General features: G+C 55.7%; 1 protein-coding gene across 1 annotated transcript; it reads right to left on the bottom strand.

Moving 5' to 3' along the window:
* Positions 1 to 1,022: 1,022 nt before the first annotated feature.
* On the bottom strand, positions 1,023 to 24,926 carry PITRM1 (pitrilysin metallopeptidase 1). Its single transcript, XM_078866165.1, has 27 exons — positions 24,712 to 24,926; positions 23,942 to 24,068; positions 22,596 to 22,702; positions 22,235 to 22,386; positions 20,417 to 20,531; positions 19,952 to 20,048; positions 19,261 to 19,421; positions 18,626 to 18,752; positions 18,018 to 18,106; positions 17,757 to 17,885; positions 17,528 to 17,641; positions 15,616 to 15,712; positions 14,612 to 14,746; positions 13,943 to 14,081; positions 13,238 to 13,354; positions 12,624 to 12,756; positions 11,804 to 11,924; positions 9,238 to 9,314; positions 7,666 to 7,831; positions 7,372 to 7,472; positions 6,843 to 6,963; positions 6,568 to 6,627; positions 5,571 to 5,683; positions 5,322 to 5,444; positions 4,475 to 4,620; positions 3,122 to 3,224; positions 1,023 to 2,009 (listed from the first exon to the last, which is right to left on the bottom strand). The coding sequence occupies exons 1-27, from the start codon at positions 24,753 to 24,755 to the stop codon at positions 1,916 to 1,918; spliced, it is 3,108 nt and encodes a 1,035-aa protein (XP_078722291.1). The 5' UTR covers positions 24,756 to 24,926; the 3' UTR covers positions 1,023 to 1,915.
* Between the last annotated feature and the right edge of the window lie 3 nt (positions 24,927 to 24,929).

Raw genomic sequence — 24,929 nt, 5'->3', positions numbered from 1 at the left:
GGGGGGTTTGCTCTATTTTGTTTATTGTGATCCTCCACCACCCAACATAGCCAGACATTACATTTCCATGTGTACAAGCAATTATTACACTGTGTAACAATTATTTTTGTTCCTGGATAGTAAGTGTTATTTCCTAATTGCTTATGCCTCAAAGTACAGAAAATGGATATTATTCCCCACAAACTTCGCTTTTGTGACCAGGACAGTGATATTTTTAAATGTACCTATTTTCAATGAGAAAACGGGAGAATGTCTTTTAGTTAACATTAAGTCAGAAAAAAACTATATATTAATCATAATTAACATATATTTATACTAAAGTAATACAAAATTTACTACAAAATATTTAGACACCAATGCGCACTACCACAGGCAGGACTGGCCACAGAGGACCGAGTTCTCTGTGTGGAGGAACAACGTCAAGTGGGAGCCACTGGTGGACACCCAGAAGGTGCTGATGCCACCACTGCACATCGAATTGGACCTTATGAAACAATTTGTCAGCGCTGTAGATAAGGAGTTGGCAGCCTTCAAGCACCTTCAAGACATCTTCCATAAGCTGTCTAATGCCAAGGTAAAATCCGGTGTCTTCGTCAGACCACAGATAAAGAAGATCCTGAAGTGCAATGAATTCCACACGAAGCTCACCAGTAAGGAGAAAGCGGCTTGGAACAGCTTTGTCGCAGTGGTCGGTGGCTTCCTGGACAATCACAAGGTCGAAAACAATGGGCTGAAGGATGTCCCTCAAATTCCATATTATTGATGCTTATTTTGATAAATTCAAGAACATGTGAACATGGGAGCGTACTCGGAGGAGCAAGGCGAGCGCTTCCACCAGGATAAACTGGACTTTGAACGCCGCTACCAAGGACAGTATAACGAGAACATGATGGGAGACTACATTTGGGGGCTGATTCGTGAAAGTGATTTACAGTATATTCGTAAATCTCGAACTACTCACTTCTAAATCTTTTGTAGTAATTTTTGTATTACTTTATTATAAACATTATTATAAATACATGTACATTTTTATCCATGTTGTTTTTTCTGATTGTATGTGAATCAAAAGATACAAATTCGCCAGTTTTCTCGTTGACAATCGGTACAACATTTCAGAATATACTCCCCTGGTCACCAAAGCAGATTGTGGGGAATAAGAGCCATTTTGTATCCTTTTTAGGCATAAGCAATTACAAAATAACACTTAATACCCAGGAACAAAAATTGTGATAGTGTTATTCTTTCAGCTCACCAGTAAGTGGAAGAACAATTGTCATAACTGACCGGTTGGGACAATTTGATGGTTGGCTTAGGGTGTTAAAATGTTACATGACAAAAATCTGGCGGAACCTAAAAATCAATTACGAATCATTCCGGCTTGCAAAACATACCAAAGTGTACCTAAAAAATATTCTGTCTCTAAACCTTCAAAAGTTGTAAAAAATGTTGACTTAAAGCTTTCGTGACTGCAGAAATTCATATTCTTTGGGTCTTTCGGTAAAGTCACGTAGATAAGTTCAAATAACCTATCTACTAAAACATGTCATGAGACTATTTACTAATTATTACGCGTTAACTTATCATCAATCATTAAAACATACATCAGGAATCACTCCAAAAATCTGCGCGATTTTGTATGAAATTTTCTTGAAACCCAAAAAGTCGCAAATTTAGCTAAGTTGCAAATAATAATAACACTGTGTGTGGACCGCAAGGCATCATCAGTGCAGTGTGCCTGGAGTGCGGGCCTCATTGCTTCAGGCATCAGTCTGGTGTGTGAGCAGTCCTCAGTGTGCTTCTGCAGGCCTTGATACGATGATACAGCCTTTGTTAGATATTACAGGCTTGTGTGTGGTGTCTGTGCAGGCCGAGATGTGGTGCGGCAGGCCCCATTGTGTCTGCATGCTTGGCTCCATTAGCAGCTGGTCCAGGAGGGGTCACGGCTGACGTCCTGGTTCTGGGGGCCCAGTAACACGACGGCACGAGGGCCACTCACAGGGTCCAGGAACCTGCACACACAAATGCACGCAGAGGTGTTCGCCAAGTACGAAGTCAGGGGCCGTATGAGTCTCCAACCTTGCACTCAGGGGGCTATCAGAGGTGGGGCAAGGAGGCTTCTTCTGTGTTTGGGGAATAGTCTCCGTACATAATTTTTTGTGTCCATGTCCATATTTCTATGTCTCTCTCTGTGTCTCTCCCTACATCTGTGTCTCTGTATCTATATCACTCTCCATATTTCTGTCTCGTGCCTGTCTCTGCGGCCCCATTCTTCCGATCTACACAGGGCCTCATTTAATTCTGAGATGGTTTTGTGCCCAAGGGCTGCACAGAACATCTTGGGAGTTGCAAAAACACAACCCTGGTTCATGAGCATGGGAACTGTACTCACACACACACCCCCTCACCCTGCTGGCAAAGTGGGCGCTGACAAATCAACTCACCGCTAGTGACAAGTCAACAGTCATTTTGCGGGAAGTGATGCATTTGGTGGTGATGAACAAATGCCGATGAAAGGGAAGTGATGAACAATATTACGTCCACTTGTAGCAGGCTGCTGCATAGGGTTTGCTCGCTTTTGAGGAGAGAGAGCGACTCAGAGGCACGAGAAACGAGACGAGCAGGAAGGCAGCAGCAGCAGCAATGTGATAAGCTGGTGCCAACGCTTGTGCAAGCTTTGCGGTCTTCGGTATATTAAGTTGTTATTGGCCAATTAATGAGTGTTTCCAAGTGGGAGGAAACCGGAGCACCCGGACAAAACACCTGCGTGCAAGGGGAAACACACAATCCCACGGGTCGGTGACCAAAATAAAAAGAAGAGGCATTTTTTTCGAATTTGGTACAAAATTAAACTTTTCAAGAGCCGCAATGCAAGTGAATATATAAATAAATTACGTCACGAAGCAGTCCTTAAAAAGCCGCATGCGGCTCCGTAGCCCATACAGACGGAACAGGTGGAGTCCACATTTGTGCTGTACTGCCTTCTCCTGGCGAGCCAGGGTATGGCACGTTGACGCCCATGGGAAGGGCGTTTCGCAACATTTGTACGATCCATCAACCCTCGCTGCCTCTACAGTACTGACCACGTGCATAGTCACCACCGCCTGGCTAAAAGGATTGTGACCTGTTGGCAATGTCCGTGAGGCTCGCGTGCGTGACGGCAAACAGCCGCTCGCGATGCTGTTGCCGCATGCTGTCCGAGACTCCGTGCAGGAACAGGGACATCCCTGCACAGAGAGAGGCAGGGCATCAAGGGGGATTAGCAGAAAGTAGCCATCATGCATTCTATAGTTTTGCGTTGAACTAAGACTCGTATTTAACAGAGAGGATATTTTCCGCCTATAGACATCTGGAGTTTACTTGTATGAAACCAATGCTGTTGAAAATATTCACTCCTAGAAAGCCGTGTGGCCAATGGCAAGTGTGAATAAATAATTTATATTTTTATGTGATGGGATGGATTTTGGAGGGGGGCAAATCGCCTGCTGACGCATTGTTACAGATGAACGTGATCATTGTGGAGAGGGGCGCGTCTGGCAGGCGGCGGCAGCAGCAGCAGCACGGCGCGTCGTGCGTGACACGCGTGGGCCAGCACTCGCCAGTGGCTTCCGCTGCTCTACCTGAGCTTGACAAAACACGTCCGTCAGCCACCACTCAAAAGCGTCGGGCATTGATCCAAAGGCAAGGAAGGCAGTCACAGAGTTCACACTCTGTGTGAAACGGGCATCTAAGGGGGAGCTCGTGATGCCGACAGTGGTGAATGACTCACTCACCGTGTACAATTATCCAATCATTTAAATATTCCACAGCGAGACGTGGAGTGAGTCTGTTGCCCAAACACTCTGTAATGTGATAATTATTTCCATAGACTCAAAGTAACAATAATAAACATGTGAACATTAATGAAATTATCATGATAAATTGCAAAGGTGATGATCAAAGATTGACTATTCCAGGAGACATTGCAAATGCAAAGTATTCACTTTATTTTTATATCTACGCGACTTTACCGAAAGAACCAAAGAATATAAATCAGACAGCGGCAAAGGTAAAAGTGCAGTGCTGCAATTTCCTATTCACGCCACTGTTGGCAGAAGGGGCCTCCATTAGAGGGCGCTCTAGAGAGGCCGTATTCAAGGTATTTGGCCTACTCTTCCACACTGGCAGGAAGTCTTGAAATATGTATGAGCCCCCACACTTTACCCCACCACACGCGACCTGCTGGTCGACAGCAGTGAACCAATTTAAACTGCTTGGTGCATTCGGACTCGGTAAGAGGCAGGAGGGATTAAAAAAACTTGCCCCATTATTTCAACTCCTGCGCTGGGAGATGAAATCAAACTGACGACCTCTGGACTCTAGGTCTGTAAACTCACCATTACAACATTGTGGCAGCATCTGGGGGGGTAAATAATTGCATGATGGGCATCTCGGTGGGTGGGGGAAGGAGGGGCGAAGGTCCCTCCTCTCGTCTCACCTTTATCCCCAGGTGCCACAGGCGCGTCGACTGCGGAAAACACGGACAGCTTGGCCTCCTCAACGTCCCGCTCCGAGAACGACCCCTTGCACGCCCACTCGCTCGCTCGGCGGAAAGCCGCTAAGGTGTCCAGGGAGCCGGGGTCCCTGCCCACGGACAGAGACAACGCGGGCGGACGCGCAGCATACAGCCCAAACGAGCCACAGCGGCACAAGGGAAACCAACGTTAATTCTGTTCACGAAATTAGTGACGAATATATTCATCAACTAATTGTGTTTTTTCGTCAAATTATTCAGCGGACAAAAATCAAGCGTGACGATGACGACGGTTATGACCCCTTCAAAGGGCACAGTGCAACTGTGACCAGGGGAAATTAATGAGCCCGAAAGAGGACGCGGACTGAACATCCAGCGACGCTATTATGGACTGCGGTGCACTGTGGAACGCCAAACACGGCCATGCAGGGATATATCGGGATTTACTGGGTTCACAGATTCGCTGACCTGATGAGAACCAAGAGTGTTGTGACTAAATCTTTGACTGCTTTAGTCCCCTAGTCTAAGGGAGAGCGACAGAATGAAATCCACAGGCGAAGCACCGACTAAAACCACCCCACAGGCCGACTGGAGAAAGACTAAGACCAAAGTAAAAACTATTCCTTCTGAGACGAGCATTGTTTACTGGTCTGAGCCAGTGGAATTATTCCACATTCCTATGACGGGGCAAGTATATCATAGGACAACCACTGTTGACTACCCCTCCAAGTGGCACTAATAAAAGATACGCAGCAGCCCGCCCAGTGGCCGCGGGGCCTTGTACGTGTGAGCATGCGTGCGTGCTACCGACCTGTAGGAGTAGAAGGCCAGCGTGTCGTGGGCAATCGTGGCCCCCCCTCCGTAGGCCCCTCCCTTCTCTCGGATTTCGCGGTGCAAGAACTTGGCAGACATCAGCCGCGCTAGAACACGCAGACTGCGCAGACGCAAAAGTTGTGACGACCGATCAGACTGCCGCGCTGCTGGGCCCACGGGAGCGCCAAAGAAAGCGACGTCGACTCAGAGAGGCGAATGGCCGTGGGTGCGGTGATCGTGCGGTCACCTGGCGAAGTCGCGGTGAGTGAACGGCACGGCACGCACGCACTGCGTCACAAAGTTGACGGGGAATGGCATCTGGAAGTGAGTCTTCATCTCACGGGGCCTGAACGCAGGGTCCTGTGTGCGCACACACGTGAACACGGCGCACGGTAACGTGACCACAGTTGCTCTTGTGAGCTCTTATGCTAGGCTTTCACGTGAAGTCCACTTCACGTGAAGTGTCAAAGGCTTGCTGGCAGGAGGTCACGGGACAGACTGGCCAAGATGACTGGCAGATGCACCACCTGGGCCGCCCATTTTGTCAACTTTGCATTTTAGACGCCCGGCGCCCCGTGCATTGCAAGCGTTGCTCCTCCACCCAAAGATCCCCCGCTTAGTCTTTACAGACCGTTGGGGCAAGTGCTGTAAGCCAGCATCTCGGAAGGTCGGCACGGCACATGAGCGAGTGGGTTGCCAGCACCACACCCAGGTACTCATTTGAAGGCCGATTCGACCTTGGGGAGGCCCAGGACCAGTTCAAATATTGGCCACTGTTTACTGGTCACCGAGTTAGCAGTATAGTTTGTGATCCACGACACTACTGCTCCCCTCGTGAGCTCTTGTGCCAGGTTAGGTGCACCATTAGGCCACGTGAAGTATCCTAGTTTCGCTGGTGGGGTGTCCGAGACAGACCCAGGGGATATGGGCTGAATGAGGTGACTGGCAGATGCACCACTGCGCCACAATTTTCAATAATGGGATGATGTAGATAGTGAGAGTGGGGCCACCATCACCTCTCTGCGAGGTGGTTCAGCTCCGTCAGCCCGTGTCTCCCCGGCATCAAGAGGAGGGGATGACGCTATCAATCTAAGCAGAAACTGATGTAAAAATTCTCGCTTGCAACTTTCCACTGAGCCGAGACCAAGCTATGGTGGGTTTGAATTGGTCCTAGGTGGATGCCCACCGCCGTAGTGGAAGAGAGGTAGACGCCTCTCACAGGTGCCCAGGGTGCGGTTACGTACGGTGAGGATTGTGCGATGGGCCGTGCGGCCAGACGCCTCCGTCTCGTACGGCAGGGGTAGCTGCAGGCGCCGTGGCACCAGACACACCGAGACGGGCATGACACACACAGGTACAGACAACGACAGGCACAACGCACGGCTCGGTGAGTGCGGTCACTGCTGGCTGTGCACGCATGTCCTGTGCGGTGTGCGATGAGTGTATGTGTGTTGTGTGTACGTGGTGTGTACTGTGTACGTGGTGTGTACTGTGCGGTGGTGTACAGTGCTCCACACACCGTGATGACGTCTGGCTGCGCGGGCCCAAAGCCCACCCCCGGCTCCGCCACAGAACGCACGAACCCACACACGGCACTCACAGCGCTGTCCACGCCAGCCGGGGTGGCATTCACCGCACACCTGCATCACCGCAAGCCCGCATCACCGTACACCCGCATCACCCACCAACAGAGACAATCGCAGCAGCAGCAGCATCCTCACCATGAGTGGCCTCTACCTCACCCTGTCACATGATCACCGCGGGGTGAATTTGGGCGAGTGGCGGTGGTGGCTGGCGAATGCGATTATTCCTCTTGTTGCGTAAGGGAGTGGAGTTGACTAGCAGTGTTTCTATGGCCATGTGAAGGCTGGCCAGTGAGCCGATGGACAGCTTCAGGACTTGTCTCATGGTGAGTATCTGACATGCTGTTATTTGATGATGGCGTAGTGACGATGGAGTGGCGATGACATCATGATGATGGCGTGGTGATGATAGCGTGGTGACGGAGTCGTGGATGCGTGGTGACGGTGCAGCCTCGGGATGCACACCTGAGCCCCCCTGAGTGCAGCAGGTGGTTAGCGATGCGCTGCAGGTCTTCCAGGATCGGGGTCAGATCCTGCTGCTCTGCCACCCGCTTCATCAGCGACACCTGCATGCGTGCGATGGTGGGAGGTCATCGTGAGAGACTCTTTGCTCGCAGTGCCCCGCTCCGCGCCGTGCCGCGGTGACGCACCACGCCCAGGCAAACCGCACGGCACCGCGCCGCTCCGGCTCTACGTCCGACCTCACCCGCGCCCCACCGCCACGCGCCGCCACACGCTGCACGCGCCGCACGCGCGGACCTGCGCCAGGCCGTGCAGGCTCTCGCCGAGTCGGCCGGCGGGCGACAGGGAGCCGGCGGCGCTGGTCATGGCGTAGCGGTGCCCGTTGCTGGCGACGCCGTTCGACAGCTCCTGCGTCAGCATGAGCGCCAGTGTGCGCAGGCGCTCGGCGTCCACGAAGCGCAGCCTGCAGCGCACAGACACACACGCGTACACGCACGCGGTTACAGACACGCGTACGCAAGAACACACGTATACACTAGCCCAGTTACACACAGAAAACAAAGACACGCTGTTACACACACGCACACACGTATAAAGGAAGCAGACACGCAGTTACACACACACAAGACAAAGATACAAGCAGTTACACATATGAAGTATTCGGAATGACGGCGGGAAACCACTTGGCGGGTAGCACACTTTATTTTCACTTGTCTTTCACAATAACACGTGTGGTCACTATTTCTCACACTACACACTCCACCTGACACTGGTGGTTACTACAGCTCACGCTACACGTCCCACTTGACACGCGTGGTTACTACAGCTCACGCTACACGTCCCACTTGACACGCGTGGTTACTACAGCTCACGCTACACACTCCCGGGCACTCCAGCCCCGTAGCGTCCGTGGCGCTACAGACCCACCCCAGCTTGGGCGTGGGTCTCGACCTCTGGGTCCCGTGGGCCGGCCCTCACACGGACGTTCGGCCCCGGGTCCCAAGGCCCCGCCTCTGAGCCACACAGGGCCCCGGTCCCCACAAGGACAGCGGGACTAGGTGCCTCAGGGCCCTATCTCTTCCTCCTCCGTCTTCTGTCTTCACTGGTCACCAACTCCCCGTGCGCCTGCGCGCACCGCCTTATATAGCCTCCCCTCCCGGGAGACGGAGCGTAAGCGGACCGCGACGTGAGCACCCCCTTAGTTGACCAATCCCCACGCGCTTCCACACGATCCCTTCGCTGTCAGCGCGCGTCACCGATACCCAGCCAATCACTGCCTCACAACCCATGACCCCGCGCTGACCCATGATCCTTCACCGTCAGCGCGCGTCACCAACACACACAGCCAATCACTACGCGCTGGCACACGATCCTTACCCCAGCGCGTATCACCACTACACATACATGGACAAAGATCCCCCATATAGCCTTTTACAGACCGTTAGGGCAAGTTCTGTTAGCGAGCACCTACGAAGGCTGGCATGGTACATGAGGGATAGGTGGCAAGCACCACGCCCGACCGCCTTCGTCTTCCCAGTCGCAATGTTTTTTATACACCGCGCCAGGTACTCATTTGAGGCTGGGTCGACCTAGGGAAGTCCCAGGACCAGTTCAGATAATCGTCACTGGTGTTGGCCGGAAGCGGGGATCGAACTCAGGTCGCCGGGTTCGTAGCGCAGTGCACCAACTGCTGCCCCACCGCTCCCCACGCACGTACGCATACACACGCACATGCACACAGGCAAGCACCACACGTGTCACCACGGGGTGTGCATGATAATTTGAGGAACCGTGTCAGGGCAGCAGGGGAGTTGTGCCAAGTGACAACATCGCAATTGCGGCATCAGCGGCAGCACGAGTCTCGGGCACCCGGTAAAGATGTCGGTCCAGATTTGCATCATCTCGGCAACGTTCCTGTCCAGGCACACCGAGTGCAGCACCACAGCCTGCAGAGAGACACACACACAGCACATCACACCAACACACACACACACAGTGCGTCACACCAACACACACACACAGCGCGTCACACACACACACAGCACGTCACGCCAACACACACACACAGCGCGTCACACCAACACACACACACACACAGTGCGTCACACCAACACACACACACACAGCATGTCACACCAACACACACACACACACACAGTGCAGCACCACAGCCTACAGAGAGACACACACACAGCGCGTCACACCAACACACACGCACACAATGCGTCACACCAACACACACACACAGCACGTCACACCAACACACACACACAGCGCGTCACACCAACACACACACACAGTGCGTCACACCAACACACACACACACAGCATGTCACACCAACACACACACACAGTGCAGCACCACAACCTACAGAGAGACACACACACAGCGCGTCACACCAACACACACACACAGCGCGTCACACCAACACACACACACACACAGTGCGTCACACCAACACACACACACAGCATGTCACACCAACACACACACACACACAGTGCAGCACCACAGCCTACAGAGAGACACACACACAGCGCGTCACACCAACACACACACACACACAGTGCGTCACACCAACACACACACACACAGCATGTCACACCAACACACACACACACACACAGTGCAGCACCACAGCCTACAGAGAGACACACACACAGCGCGTCACACCAACACACACGCACACAGCGCGTCACACCAACACACACACACAGTGCGTCACACCAACACACACACACAGCACGTCACACCAACACACACACACAGCGCGTCACACCAACACACACACACACACAGCGCGTCACACCAACACACACACACACAGCATGTCACACCAACACACACACACAGTGCAGCACCACAGCCTACAGAGAGACACACACACAGCGCGTCACACCAACACACACAGTGTGTCACACCAACACACACACATAGCACGTTACACCAACACACACACACAGCGCGTCACACCAACACACACACAGCGTCACACCAACACACACACACAGCACGTCACACCAACACACACACACACACAGCGCGTCACACCAACACACACAGCGTGTCACACCAACACACACACACAGCGCGTCACACCAACATACACACACAGCGCGTCACACCAACACACACAGCGCGTCACACCAACACACACAGCGCGTCACACCAACACACACACACAGCGCGTCACACCAACACACACAGCGCGTCACACCAAGACACACAGCGCGTCACACCAACACACACACACCAAGTCACACCAACATACACACACACCAAGTCACACCAACATACACACACAGCGCGTCACACCAACACACACACAGCGCGTCACACCAACACACACACACCAAGTCACACCAACACACACACACAGCGCGTCACACCAACACACACACACAACGCGTCACACCAACACACACACACAGCGCGTCACACCAACACACACACACAGCGCGTCACACCCACACACAGCACGTCACACCAACACACACACAAAGCGCGTCACACCAACACACACACACAGCGCGTCACACCAACACACACACAGCGCGTCACACCAACACACACACACAGCGCGTCACACCAACACACACACACAGCGCGTCACACCAACACACACACACAGCGCGTCACACCAACACACACACACAGCGCGTCACACCAACACACACACAAAGCGCGTCACACCAACACACACACACAGCGCGTCACACCAACACACACACACAGCGCGTCACACCAACACACACAGCGCGTCACACCAACACACACAGCGCGTCACACCAACACACACAGCGCGTCACACCAGCACACACAGCGCGTCACACCAACACACACAGCGCGTCACACCAACACACACAGCGCGTCACACCAACACACACACACCAAGTCACACCAAGGCTCATTTCTTAAGAACTGCCTTTTATGTTTAGTTTGTGTCCTTCCCCTTGCTGCGTGGTGGTGGTGGTGGTGCTGCGTGGTGGTGGTGGTGGTGCTGCGTGGTGGTGGTTTTGCGTGGTGGTGGTGGTGGTGCTGCGTGGTGGTGGTGCTGCGTGGTGGTGGTGCTGCGTGGTGGTGGTGGTGGTGCTGCGTGGTGGTGGTGCTGCGTGGTGGTGGTGCTGCGTGGTGGTGGTGGTGGTGCTGCGTGGTGGTGGTGGTGGTGCTGCGTGGTGGTGGTGGTGGTGCTGCGTGGTGGTGGTGGTGCTGCGTGGTGGTGGTGCTGTGTGGTGGTGGTGGTGCTGCGTGGTGGTGGTGGTGGTGCTGCGTGGTGGTGGTGGTGGTGCTGTGTGGTGGTGGTGGTGCTGTGTGTTGCTGCGTGGTGGTGGTGGTGGTGCTGTGTGTTGCTGCGTGGTGGTGGTGGTGCTGCTGGTGGTGGTGGTGGTTGCTGTGTGTTGCTGCATGTGGCTCCATGTGGTGGTGCGTGGTCACCTTCTGGTAGTAATCCAGCTGCGAGTGGTCCGGGAGAATGCTGGTGCTGGCATCGAGGCCACCGGTGCGGAGATCGATCCACTGGGATAGCTGCCGGTAATCCATGTCACCGCAACCCACTCTGCAACACAAAGACAAAGATCCCCCGTATAGCCTTACAAGACTGTAGGGGCAAGTGCTGTTAGCGTGCACCTATGAAGGCCGGAACGGTACACGAGGGGGTGGGTGGCCAGCACCACGCCCGACCGCCTTTGTCTCCCCAGTGGCGATGTTTACACACCGTACCAGGTACTCATTTCAGGCTGAGTCGACCTAGGGGAGGCCCAGGACCGGTTCAGATAATCGTCACTGGTATTGGCCGTGAGCGGGAATCGAACTCGGGTCGCCAGGTTCATTGCGCAGCGCGCTAACCGCTACACTACCGCACGCACACATGCACGCACGAACACAAGTTCCATCCAAGCGTAAGTGTTACCGCAATCCGAACTCTTGCTCAAATCTGCCCGTGGCACGCTCGAGATGAGCGATGGCGATACGCAGCCCGCTCACAGTGCCAGGGCACGGTACCAGGGACCACCCTAGGTCGATTCGGCCTCAAATGAGTACCTACTGTGGTTAGCGAACATTGTTACTCTGAGAGAGACGACCGCCGGGTGCGGTGCTGGCCACCCCATCCGCAAGTGCGCCGTACTGGCCTTTACAGGTGTTGCTCACTAACCATACCGCCCCCAACAGCCTACCTGAGGCTACACGGGGGGGTCTTTGTATATGCATACATGTTGCGTATGTGCGTGTTGCGTATGTGCGTGTGCGTGCGTACTTGGCGAGCACGTGGCAGAAGAGGGGCACGAGCGGCTGCAGGTCACACGGCACGGCCGCGAGCGAGAGCAGCGCGCGGAAACTCACGACCCCGTTCGTGGGCTGCTCGCTCACCTGCACTGGCACGTCGCGCTCTACACACGTACGCACCCACACACGCACGCACCCACACACGCACGCACATACCCACGCACGCACCCACCCACGCACGCACCCACACACGCACCCACACACGCACGCACCCACACACGCATGCACACACACACGCACGCACACACACACACCCACGCACGCACACACACACACCCACGCACGCACACACCCACGCACGCACACACCCACACACGCAAGCGGCAGACGTGCAGACACACGCACGGGCCGCAATCCACAGACACGCGCACGGAAATGCCATATCAGCCCTAAAGCCACCACAGATGCCGGGATTGCCGAGTAAGCGCATAGGTGTGGTGCGAGTGAATCCGTGGATGCGCGAGTGAGGGCGTTGAGCGTACGGTAAGTGGAAGCGTGAGGTGAGTGTGGGAAAACTGAATGAATTGGTCCGTGAGCGAGTGAACGATTGAGCGCATGCCGAGAGAGCGAGTGGGATGCACGTACCGGCCCAGGTGAGCCGTGTGTGCGTGCGTGGGATCTGCGGGTCGATGTCCGACACTCGGAGCGTGGGCAAGAACGAGACGTCCTCCTGGCAGTCCTGCAGCGCCAGCAACTCCAGGCCTGCGAGCGGCACAACCTCGCGTCACAACAACCGCAACAACCATGTGTGCATGTAGGCTGAACTTCTTTCGCACTGTACGTAGCCAACGAATTTTGTGCCAGGCTAGGTGCATTTTGAGGCTGTTCCGTGAAGTGTGGAAGGCTCGCTGGCAGGTCACGGGGTTGACTGGTTCAGATGACGCAGATGCAAGCGCCTGTGCTCCCCACACTCCGCTTTGCCGTGTTCAAGGCTGAGAATGTAATAAATCGGTCCAACTATCGTGTGACGGACATTACTCTCCGTGGCACGGCGCGACAGAAAGTGCTGCCCGCCCCTGTGTGGACCAGAGGCCACTTGAAGGGATCCTGGAGGTAACTTCACGATAAATAAAGATTCTGATTCTGAGTTCTGCGATTCGTTCAACACGCTGCAACTCACAGCACTTCTCTTCAGGATGATTTCCTCGCACTGCAGCTTCAATAGTGCTGGTTGTTGCTGGCCTCTGGGTCTGCACTGGGCAACGTTGCTAAAACTAAATTAAATTCTTCCGATGGCGCAGTCGGGATACACTTGGGTGGGGGTGGGCGAGCGGGGGGCCGGCGCGCTACCCTTGTGGTGCACGCGCTCGCGCTCCTCGGCGGAGAGACCGCCCGCCAGCGCCCGCAGCGTCTCCGCCTCCTTCTCCGCCTGCCGCTCCGCGTAGCCGGGGTCGGGGGTCATCACCAGGGTCAAGCGATGGGGGTTGTCCTGGAGACACGTAAACGCGCGTGGTCACAGGGGCTGTGCTCACTGGTCAATTCAATTCTGTTCTTACGCTCACGACTAACCACCACACTCCTGTATGTCACAACACACTCACCCACCAACTCACTCAATCAACAAACCACTCACTCACTCTTTTATAGCTGCTACCATGGTTACTGTTCTCATGAACTTCACTCAATGATTCCTCCGCCCCTGTTTAGGACTCGCTCAACCAGACTTACCGTTTCATCTCATCCACACTGTGTCCAACTACCACATTTCACACACTCACCCGCTCACACACTCACCCGCTCACTCACTCACCCGCCCACCCACCACATTGCAGGTCACCTCAATTCTCTTCTTGCTTCTTCCCTCCCACCGTCTCGTTCCCCAAGCTCGTACAACAATAACCTCGCTCGATGCAAGAACCGCGCGACACTCCTGAAACACTCGAGGCTCCCCGGGCGGTGAGGGTGAGTACGGGTCGCGGGTCGCGGGTCGCGGGTCGCGGGTCGCGGGTCGCGGGTCACCTGCAGGTGCCGCTTCACCGCGTCCTGCAGGAACGAGGGCTCCGTCGCCAGCAGTGAGCGCAGGCGGCGCACGTGCGCGTCCACGCGCAGCATCTCTACGGGGTCACCGCCATGACCCCAGCTCGACGCAAGCGCCTGGGGGGGCGCACGGCACAACGCACGTGTCACAACGCACGTGTCACAACGCACGTGTCACAACGCACGTGTCACAACGCATGCTGGTGGACTCGCAAAACCCGTGAAGAAGAGAGAGACAGGCAGAGCCGCATGCCCGAGGGCTTCATTCCAGCAGCGTCTCTCTGCGTTGGTGGCCCAGAAAATATTTCTGTACCCAGCATACAACATCAGTATACCCCTCTTCTCACTATGGCTGCCGGTTACCTGCTCCAGTCTACCATGGCTCACACAGCATGGGCACCCTCTTAAGGTGCACGTGTGTGTACGTGCGAGTGGTGGCAGTTGTCAACGCACTGCCATATGAATGTGGCCACCTGCGTTCAATTCCCGCCCACAGACAATCTTCGTGGCATATATCTGAACCGATCCTAGGCCTCCCCGAGGTCGACTCAGCCTTAAATGAGTACCTCGTGCAGTGTGTAAATATCAGCACTGGGGAGACAAAGGCGGCTTGACACTGTCCTGGCCACACCACTGTCTCTTGTGCTATGCCAGCCTTCATAGGTGCTTGCTAACAGCCTGGGTAGGCTACACAGGAGAGCTTAGTCTCTGTGTATGTGCATGTGTACGTGTATGCGTGCTGCATTCGTGATGGCAATGGGAAGAGTTTTCACCGCACGTAATGCCACACTGGTGCCACTAGGCGTGATGCCCCCCTGATACTAACGAGCATGATACCACACTGGCGCTAATGGGGATGATGCCAAACTCGTGCCACTGGGTGCCTTGCCACATTGGTGCCACCGGGTGTGATCCCACACTGGTGCCACTGCGCGAGATGCCACACCGGTGATGCCCTGCGCAAGTGGCCAGTGAGAGGAACCTACGGTCGCCAGCGTCAGCCCAAAGTTGGTTCCCTGGTGCTTGAGACCCAACTCCATCTTGTGCAGAAGAGCCTCGATCCGCTCAGCCTCAAATCCCGTCCTGCAGGGATAGCGAAGGGAGAGCGCCGGGCAACAGCAGCACTATCAGAGTTGTAATAAATGAGAGTGTCACGCAGAACCTGAATTGAGCCAGGTTGTAATAAGAGTTTGGGATAAGAGACAATGGGGAGGGAATTCCCAAGTGGAGCATTGAGAGGGAAGAAGCATAAAGAGAAGTGTTGTCACCTGTGGTGTGGTGAGTGGGTGAGTGTGGTGAGTGGGTGAGTGTGGTGAGTGGGTGAGTGTGGTGAGTGGGTGAGTGTGGTGAGTGGGTGAGTGTGGTGAGTGGGTGGGTAAGTGAGTGTGTGAGTAGGTGAGTGGGTGTTGTTGTGACCTTAAATGTGGTGGTGGTGGTGGTGGTTGAATACTGGGTGGAGGAGAAGTGTCACTGCCAGGCCTTTGTTAGATTACAAAGCGTCTTAGTATATGTATTGAAAGTGCTTTACGTGCATGTAAACACAATACGCACACACACGCCTTGTGATGAATGTTATTTTGTTAAAACGGTTACTGCATGAACACGCACAAAATGTCCAAACGACGTGAACGCACACATACAACAACACGGACAAGTGCCAGACAACAAAGGCACAAAGACAAACACAACACGGACATGAGCACACAACATAGACAGACGAACGCACGAGCACTAAACACAAACCCGTGCACATGACACGGATATACATAACAAAGACACAACAGGGACACGCGGACACACGACACGGATACACAAAATGAACACAACAAGGACACGCGGGCACACGACACGGATACACAACATGAACACAACAGGGACACGCGGACACACGACACGGATACACAACATGAACACAACAAGGACACGCGGACACACGACACGGATACACAACATGAACACAACAGGGACACGCGGACACACGACACGGATACACAACATGAACACAACAAGGACACGCGGGCACACGACACGGATACACAACATGAACACAACAGGGACACGCGGACACACGACACGGATACACAACATGAACACAACAGGGACACGCGGACACACGACACGGCGGATACACAACATGAACACAACAAGGACACGCGGACACACGACACGGATACACAACATGAACACAACAGGGACACGCGGACACACGACACGGATACACAACATGAACACAACAAGGACACGCGGACACACGACACGGATACACAACATGAACACAACAGGGACACGCGGACACACGACACGGATACACAACATGAACACAACAAGGACACGCGGACACACGACACGGATACACAACATGAACACAACAGGGACACGCGGACACACGACACGGATACACAACATGAACACAACAAGGACACGCGGGCACACGACACGGATACACAACATGAACACAACAAGGACACGCGGGCACACGACACGGATACACAACATGAACACAACAGGGACACGCGGACACACGACACGGATACACAACATGAACACAACAAGGACACGCGGACACACGACACGGATACACAACATGAACACAACAAGGACACGCGGACACACGACACGGATACACAACATGAACACAACAGGGACACGCGGGCACACGACACGGATACACAACATGAACACAACAAGGACACGCGGGCACACGACACGGATACACAACATGAACACAACAGGGACACGCGGACACACGACACGGATACACAACATGAACACAACAAGGACACGCGGACACACGACACGGATACACAACATGAACACAACAAGGACACGCGGGCACACGACACGGATACACAACATGAACACAACAAGGACACGCGGGCACACGTGTCGCGCTCGTACCGCACGACGCTGGCGATGGTGGCGTGCACGGCGCTCGTCACGCGTTCCACGTCCCCCGGCGCAACGCCCTGCAGCCCCACGCCAAACGCCGCATCGCGCGTACTGCCGTCATACCTGCACCGCACCGCACCACCAGCGCCACAGAGTCACCACGGCGCGGTGTGGCATGGCCTAGTACGGTATGACGTGGCTTGGTGTAACGCAGTGCGTGGTATGACGCGGAGCAGACCCGGTAACTGGGGCGTAGTGGGAGCCCATCCCGGACTCGAGCAGGGCCCGGTAGAAGGGCGCGCTGGGCCCGGACACGAGCAGAGAGGAGACCACATTCAGCACAAATGACTCAAACACCTCCGTGATGCTGCACACAAACAGAAACACATAACAACAGCCGCCATGGTGTGATATGGTGTGATATTGTGTGATGTGGTGTGATGTGGTGTGATATTGTGTGATGTGGTGCGGTGCGTAGCAGTGTCGAGGTGTGACGTACTCTCCCAGGAGAAAGCTCACGCTGACGGTCGTCTGTTTGCTGGGGTCGGGGGCCAGGGGGTCAGCCTCACAGGTCACGTGCACCTCCCTCTGGGGTCCAGGGGCAGAGGCCACAGAGCAGCATGGGATACAATTACTGTTCTACAACTACCATCGTCACTACCACCGCCCATTTCGCCTCCATGGCGGTATGAGTTGTATTTAAGGTGACATGGAAACAGGCAGCAGGTAGGCCGCGAGAACGCGAACGTCTCCCATCCACCGAAACCAGCACCAATCCCCAGGATTCCTGTCCTGGGGAACATTCAGCCACCAAATAATCACAGAGACTTGCACACGGCAAACGAGTTTAAACCTTCTTGGTGGAGTTTGTGGGCTCGGTGGGTCGGTGGGATAGGTGGGGTAGGTGGGGTAGGTGGGGTAGGTGGGGTTGGTGGGGTTAGTGGGCTCGGTAGGGATCAGTGGGGTCAGTGGGATCAGTGGGATCGGTGGGATTGGTGGGGTCGGTGGGGTCGGTGGGAGCCGTGAGCTCAATGGGGATCAGTGGGGTCGGTGAGGTCGGTGGGCTCGGTGAGGGTCAGTGCAGATCGGTGGGGTGGGCGGTGATACCGGCTGGCTCCAGTGCGGTTGGCTGGGCACGGCCGTGTCGGGCTGGATGCGCTCGAAGTGGCTCAGTGCCTCGGCTTCGATCTGCTGCAGCGTCGGCTCCAGCGGAAGGTCTCCGTACGTCATGAACCTGACACACACAGCGACACGTAGACGTGCGTGCGTGTACGTGTCACTAACAGCACCTGCCCCGATCGTATGTTAAGGCTATATGGGAATCTTTGTATTTGTGTGCCGTGCTGGCCTTTATAGGCTCATGCTTACAGCACTTTTGCCCAAAGTATGTTAAATGCTATGAGGGAGATCTTTGTCGTTGTGTGCATACGCATGTGTGTGGTGACGTGCACGCTGGGGTTGTCACGATATCATTTTTCACGATGCAGTAAAATGTTTCAGAAATTATACCGACAATCTCTTCCAAGGAAAGGAGACGGAATCAAGAAGCTTGGGCCTTAGCAGGGTCACTCATATCCTGGAGGTCAGGGATGCGAGACTGATATGATTTGGGCTCAAGTTGAGAAGAGACAGAAGATGCAGTGAGAAGGGCTATGGAGGTGCCACTGGTGCAGGTCAGAGTCAGGAGGAAGATCGGTAACACGAGGTGTGCCCGTATGTGCACGCGTGTGCGAGAGCCTCACTGTGCATTGGACGGGTGGTAGTGCGCGGCGTGGAAGGCCCGCAGGCCCTCCCAGGTGAGTTCAGGGATGTGGGCCGGGTGTCCCCCACTCACGACGCCGTACGTGTGCTCCGGCTGCAGCGCATTCTGCGCATGCTGACAGAACAGCTGCTCCCTGTCAGCCTGCATGGAACATGGACATGGAGATAGGTGGGTGGGGGGGGCGGGCGAGCGGGCGACCTGCTCCACGGGGGCTCGACCGGGGACCCGCGGGCTTTGGGCCCCACTAAACCACGAGGTTGGCCCTTGTGGGCACTCTTGCCTCTCTGCCAGTTTGTGGTTCATGGTTAAAGACTTTATTTCTGAGCTCTCCACCATACCACCCGCCAGCACGTAACTAAGGGTGGCGCAAGGGTGCCGCTCTCTACTCACAGCAAGAAGCACCTGGGCTCGATTTTGTGGCTCTTCCGTATGGAGTTTGTATGTTCTCCCCCTGTTTTGCATGGGTTTTCTCAATGTTCTCTAATTTTCTCCCAGCTAAAAAACATTGTCACGGGTTTATAACCCGTGACATCCCAATTAGCAGGACTTCCCTGGAAAAGACGATTGGACTTCCTGGGGAAACGAGCGGAATAAAAATGTCTACTCCGACCCCGACGCTATCGTGTCGAGGTCATCGAGGCACGTGCGTGATCGTCGGCACGGGAACTCACGAAGGCCCCCTTCATCTCGTTAAAGACGACGCCACGCAGGGCGAGGGGGGTGCCCGGGTCCTTGGGGTCTTCGTGCTCGAGCCGCCATCCCTCCTGCCTGCGGCGAGCGCCCCCACGACAAACACGCAAACAACACGCAGGTTTGACCGACACGCCAACGACACGTGAGCATCAGATCTAGAAAAATTATTTGATTTAAATATTTCACCTGGAACATCCCTTGAGAAGGAACCATCTCAATTGCACGGTATCCAGGGTGTTGACACACACACACAGCAAACACACATATTGCCAATGACAGCTGCCATTCGCCACTCAGTGGCATCACCATGACGCTTGTGCCAGGCTAGGTGCACACAGCAAACGCACACACATGTACATCTTACACCTGTGACCCCCACGCCCCAAGGAGGTGCACCAGCATCGTCGCATCTTCCCAATTGGCTCCCAACAAGAGGACCTCACCAGAAGTCGAGCTCCAGGAGGCGCGGGAAGAACACGGCGTCCAGGTAGACGGACAGGAGGTTGCGAAAGTCTTGAGGGTTCTGGGTGGAGAACGGGTACATCGTGTAGTCGCTCGCTGTAGGTGGGGGAGGAGGGAGGGACACAATAATTACATCACCTACATTGAGTCTTTATCAGAGGAAGCGGTCATTGTATTTATTGATTTAGCGCCATTCTCCGTATGCGTTTCACACGCACTGTGTCAGATGTACATGAGACCCGGCCAGGGTCGACCATCTCGCAGAAAACCCAACGCTGAGAGTTCAAACCCTGGTTGGAGGGTGAGGGGGGGGGAGCCGTTGACTCAGCTCACAATCCTTCCCTACATCATCGATTAAATGACTACCACTTTGTGGAATAGTTAACAGTTCGCCATATGAATGTGGAATTTCCACCACTGGCTCAGGGCTATGTTCAGGAGATGAACACCACCTCAACCTATGGGAACCTCATTTGCCAGTAAAAATATGATAATTGGTTTTTTACCCTTCTATCTGGCAACAAAACTGACACCTTTTTACAAGGAGTCATGTTTGCATAGACCGCAATACCTGCAGTCATAATACAAACAAAAGACACAACTCTGATAATGTGCACTGTCCTTAAAGTTGATTGGTCCACACCCGAGACAGCTTTCCTTAGAGCCTAGTCTCACATGGGTTGGACCAGATGACGCCAAAAGGCGCACATCAGAGTTATGTCTTTTGTTTGTATTATGACTGCAGGTATTGCGGTCTATGCAAACATGACTCCTTGTAAAAAGGTGTCAGTTTTGTTGCCAGATAGAAGGGTAAAAAACCAATTACCACCTCAACCCTCATGTAAGCAGGAAATCGCTTAAATGTCCATCATGTGAATATTTACTGAATCACTCAACTCCGCTGGCGATATTAGGGGACCCTCCCTGAGCATGAGGTTCCTGCTCAGCCGTAGCTCGGTGGGCCCCCGCCTCTCGGCACGCCTCACCGGCTGTCCGGTCTTCGGAGCCAATGGCCCGAAAATGTTTCAGCGGTTCCACCTAGGGTGGCAGCTGCTACCCTAGTTGGCAAAAGAAGAACGTCATCAAGACCACTAACACTTGTGATGGCCAGTTCACCGTGGTAGCTTACTATGGGAATGTTGTTAAATAGGTGCACGTATATAAATGTGTCGTTAAAACCGCCACCATCCGACACAGCCAACTAGTAAGGGTTGTCACGTGAACAGAACGTGCCAATTCGTCACTAGTACAGCACACCGTTGTGTTGGAGAGCCAAGCCACAACATTTACAATTTGAGTACGACGTTTCGCCAGTAATTACAACTAGCTTCATCAGGCGACAGCCAGATTTGTGAAGTCCACCTGTTTCGTTCCTTATATAGAGGCGTAGATGTGGTGACCACACTTCTGTGCTCTTGTGCAAAGTGGGGGGAAGGGGATTAATGAGTCAGCGTACATTAACCCAAAACACCTCTATTATGGATATTGGGCGCGAAAGCCTACGTGTTAAACTTTGACACAGAATATAATTTTGAAAGAAACAACTATTTTACATGATTATACACTTTCAGAATATGAGAATACAAACCGCGTGTATCTCTAACACAGAGGGGGTATCTGCTCAAGGTGAGCACCGCTTAAAGCGGACAACAGCCAGGGTGGGCACTGCCCATGGTGGACGCTGGCCATGGTGGACACTGTCCACCGTGGACACTAGCGGCAGTCGCTACCCCAGGTGGTTCCGACCAACCACGCTGGGTCGTATGCTCGTCGTGCGAGCGGGCAGGCGCCGTGCCCACCGGTGAAGGCGTTCATGAAGGTGGCGAGCGAGCGGTTGAGCATCTTGAAAAATGGGTCGCGGCACGGGAAGCGGCGCGAGCCGCAGAGCGCCACGTGCTCCAGAATATGCGGCACGCCGGTGCTGTCCCGCGGGGTGGTGGCCAACTGCACGCTGCAGACACGCGCATACACACTTCGTCATCATCATCATCATCACGAGCCACGGCCAATCCACTGCTGGATGAAGGCCTCCCCAAGCCGGTGCTGTCCTGCGGAGTGGAAGCCAGTTGCACGCTGCCAGCCTCAATAATAGCACTTGCCCCGACAGCATGCGCAGACTACGCAGGGGAGCTCAGTCTTTGTGTTTGTGGGTGCGTGCACCTGAACAGGTTGTTGGGGTCATCACGTGCCAGGTGGAGGTGCTGAGCGCCGGTCCTGTCGTGCCTCAGCGCCACGGCCGTCAGGAACAGGTCGGGCACGGGCACCACCTGCAACAAAGTTCCCCCATGTAGCTCTGGGGCATCGTGTCCGGCCATCTTTGTCAACCCAGTGCTAACGTTTACACACCGCACAAGGAACTCATTGAGGACTGAGTCGACCTTGGGGAGTCACAGGACCAATACAAATCGTCGTCACCGTTGTAAGCCATGGCCGGTAATCAAACCTGGGTCACTGGGTTCGTAAGTGCAGGGGTCTGGGTGTGCGGGGTCTGGGTGTGCGGGTTCTGGGTGTGCGGGGTCTGGGTGTGCGGGGGTCTGGGCGCGCGGGGGTCTGGTTGTGCGGGGTCTGGGTGTGCGGGTTCTGGGTGTGCGGGGTCTGGTTGTGCGGGGTCTGGGTGTGCGGGGTCTGGGTGTGCGGGGTCTGGGTGTGCGGGGGTCTGGGCGCGCGGGGGTCTGGTTGTGCGGGGTCTGGGTGTGCGGGTTCTGGGTGTGCGGGGTCTGGGTGTGCGGGGGTCTGGGCGCGCGGGGGTCTGGTTGTGCGGGGTCTGGGTGTGCGGGTTCTGGGTGTGCGGGGTCTGGTTGTGCGGGGTCTGGTTGTGCGGGGTCTGGGTGTGCGGGGTCTGGGTGTGCGGGGTCTGGGTGCGCGGGGGTCTGGTTGTGCGGGTTCTGGGTGTGCGGGGTCTGGGTGTGCGGGGTCTGGGTGTGCGGGGTCTGGGTGTGCGGGGTCTGGGTGTGCGGGGTCTGGGTGTGCGGGGTCTGGGTGTGCGGGGTCTGGGTGTGCGGGGTCTGGGTGTGCGGGGTCTGGGTGTGCGGGGTCTGGGTGTGCGGGGTCTGGGTGTGCGGGGTCTGGGTGTGCGGGGTCTGGGTGTGCGGGGTCTGGGTGCGCGGGGGTCTGGGTGCGCGGGGGTCTGGGTGCGCGGGGGTCTGGGTGCGCGGGGGTCTGGGTGCGCGGGGGTCTGGTTGCGCGGGGTCTGGGTGCGCGGGGTCTGGGTGCGCGGGGTCTGGGTGCGCGGGGTCTGGGTGCGCGGGGTCTGGGTGCGCGGGGTCTGGGTGCGCGGGGTCTGGGTGCGCGGGGTCTGGGTGCGCGGGGTCTGGGTGCGCGGGGTCTGGGTGCGCGGGGTCTGGGTGCGCGGGGTCTGGGTGCGCGGGGTCTGGGTGCGCGGGGTCTGGGTGCGCGGGGTCTGGGTGCGCGGGGTCTGGGTGCGCGGGGTCTGGGTGCGCGGGGTCTGGGTGCGCGGGGTCTGGGTGCGCGGGGTCTGGGTGTGCGGGGTGCGACCCGTCGCTCACCCGCTGCACGCTGTACCCGTGGAGGCGCTGCCCCGCCACCAGCCGCTGCGCCCGCTCGCTGGCGCCGGGCGCCAACTTCACCGCAGCGGCGGCGCCATGCGCGTCGCGCACGCTCCAGCGCCAAGCACTGCACCATCGTGCCACGAGACACAGGGAGACACGGGACACGGGTGGGACACGGGACACAGGGAGACACAGGGGAGACAGTGAATGCACGCGACACGAGACACGGGGAGACAAGGGTGGGACAAAGGGAGACGCGGGAGACACGGGTGGGACACAGGGAGACACGGGGAGACACAGGGAGACACGGGGAGACACAGGGAAACACGGGGAGACACAGGGAGACACGGGTGGGACACAGGGAGACGCGGGAGACGGTAGTGAATGCACGCGACACGAGCGCGCCCTCTGCTGATACCCCTGCACCTCACCCGCGCGGCGACACGGTAGCTGCTGCTGCTGCTGCGTTGAGCAGTGGCCCGCAGGCAGTCAACACAACAACTCGCTGTCGTCAATGATAATAACCATGCGGCCCCAACAAATAAATTGCCAACAGGCGACGTTTCGGACAACGGCCCTTCTACAGAGGACATAAACTGGGGGTGCAGAGACAATATATAATTTGCTCTTATGAAGGACGATTGCCCGAAACGTCGCCTATTAATCTGAGTTTGGGGCCCCACACAGACACGACGCGCGGCGTCACGGCCATGCGGCGGGGGGGGGGGGGTTCTGTCGACCCGCGGCACTTCCCTCTCGCCCCGTACCGGCGCCACGCTCCGCTCCGAGCCCGCAGGAGCCTGCAGGACATGGCGGCCTCTCCTCCTCCTCGTCACCCCCTCTCCTCTCCTCCTCCTCCACTCCTCGTCACCCCCTCTCCTCTCCTCCTCCTCCACTCCTCGTCACCCCCTCTCCTCCTCCTCGTCACCTCCACGTCGTCTCCTCGCCCGCGTGCGTCTCTCGCCGCACCCCACGTGGCCCTCTC

This window comes from Lampetra fluviatilis, chromosome 21 (genome assembly GCF_964198595.1).
Source record: "Lampetra fluviatilis chromosome 21, kcLamFluv1.1, whole genome shotgun sequence".
Taxonomy (NCBI): Eukaryota; Metazoa; Chordata; class Hyperoartia; order Petromyzontiformes; family Petromyzontidae; genus Lampetra; species Lampetra fluviatilis.
The sequence above is the reverse complement of the archived record's forward strand: the minus strand, read 5'-3'. Positions and strand labels throughout refer to the sequence as shown.

What these genes read in the sequence shown, in the direction of transcription:
- PITRM1 (XM_078866165.1), bottom strand. Translation starts at nt 24,755, where the DNA reads ATGTCCTGCAGGCTCCTGCGGGCTCGGAGCGGAGCGTGGCGCCG. An exon ending in CGGAGCGGAGCGTGGCGCCG is followed by an intron (nt 24,069 to 24,711) that starts GTACGGGGCGAG and finishes ACGATGGTGCAG; the next exon opens with TGCTTGGCGCTGGAGCGTGC. An exon ending in GTGAGCTTTCTCCTGGGAGA is followed by an intron (nt 17,886 to 18,017) that starts GTACGTCACACC and finishes GTTTGTGTGCAG; the next exon opens with CATCACGGAGGTGTTTGAGT.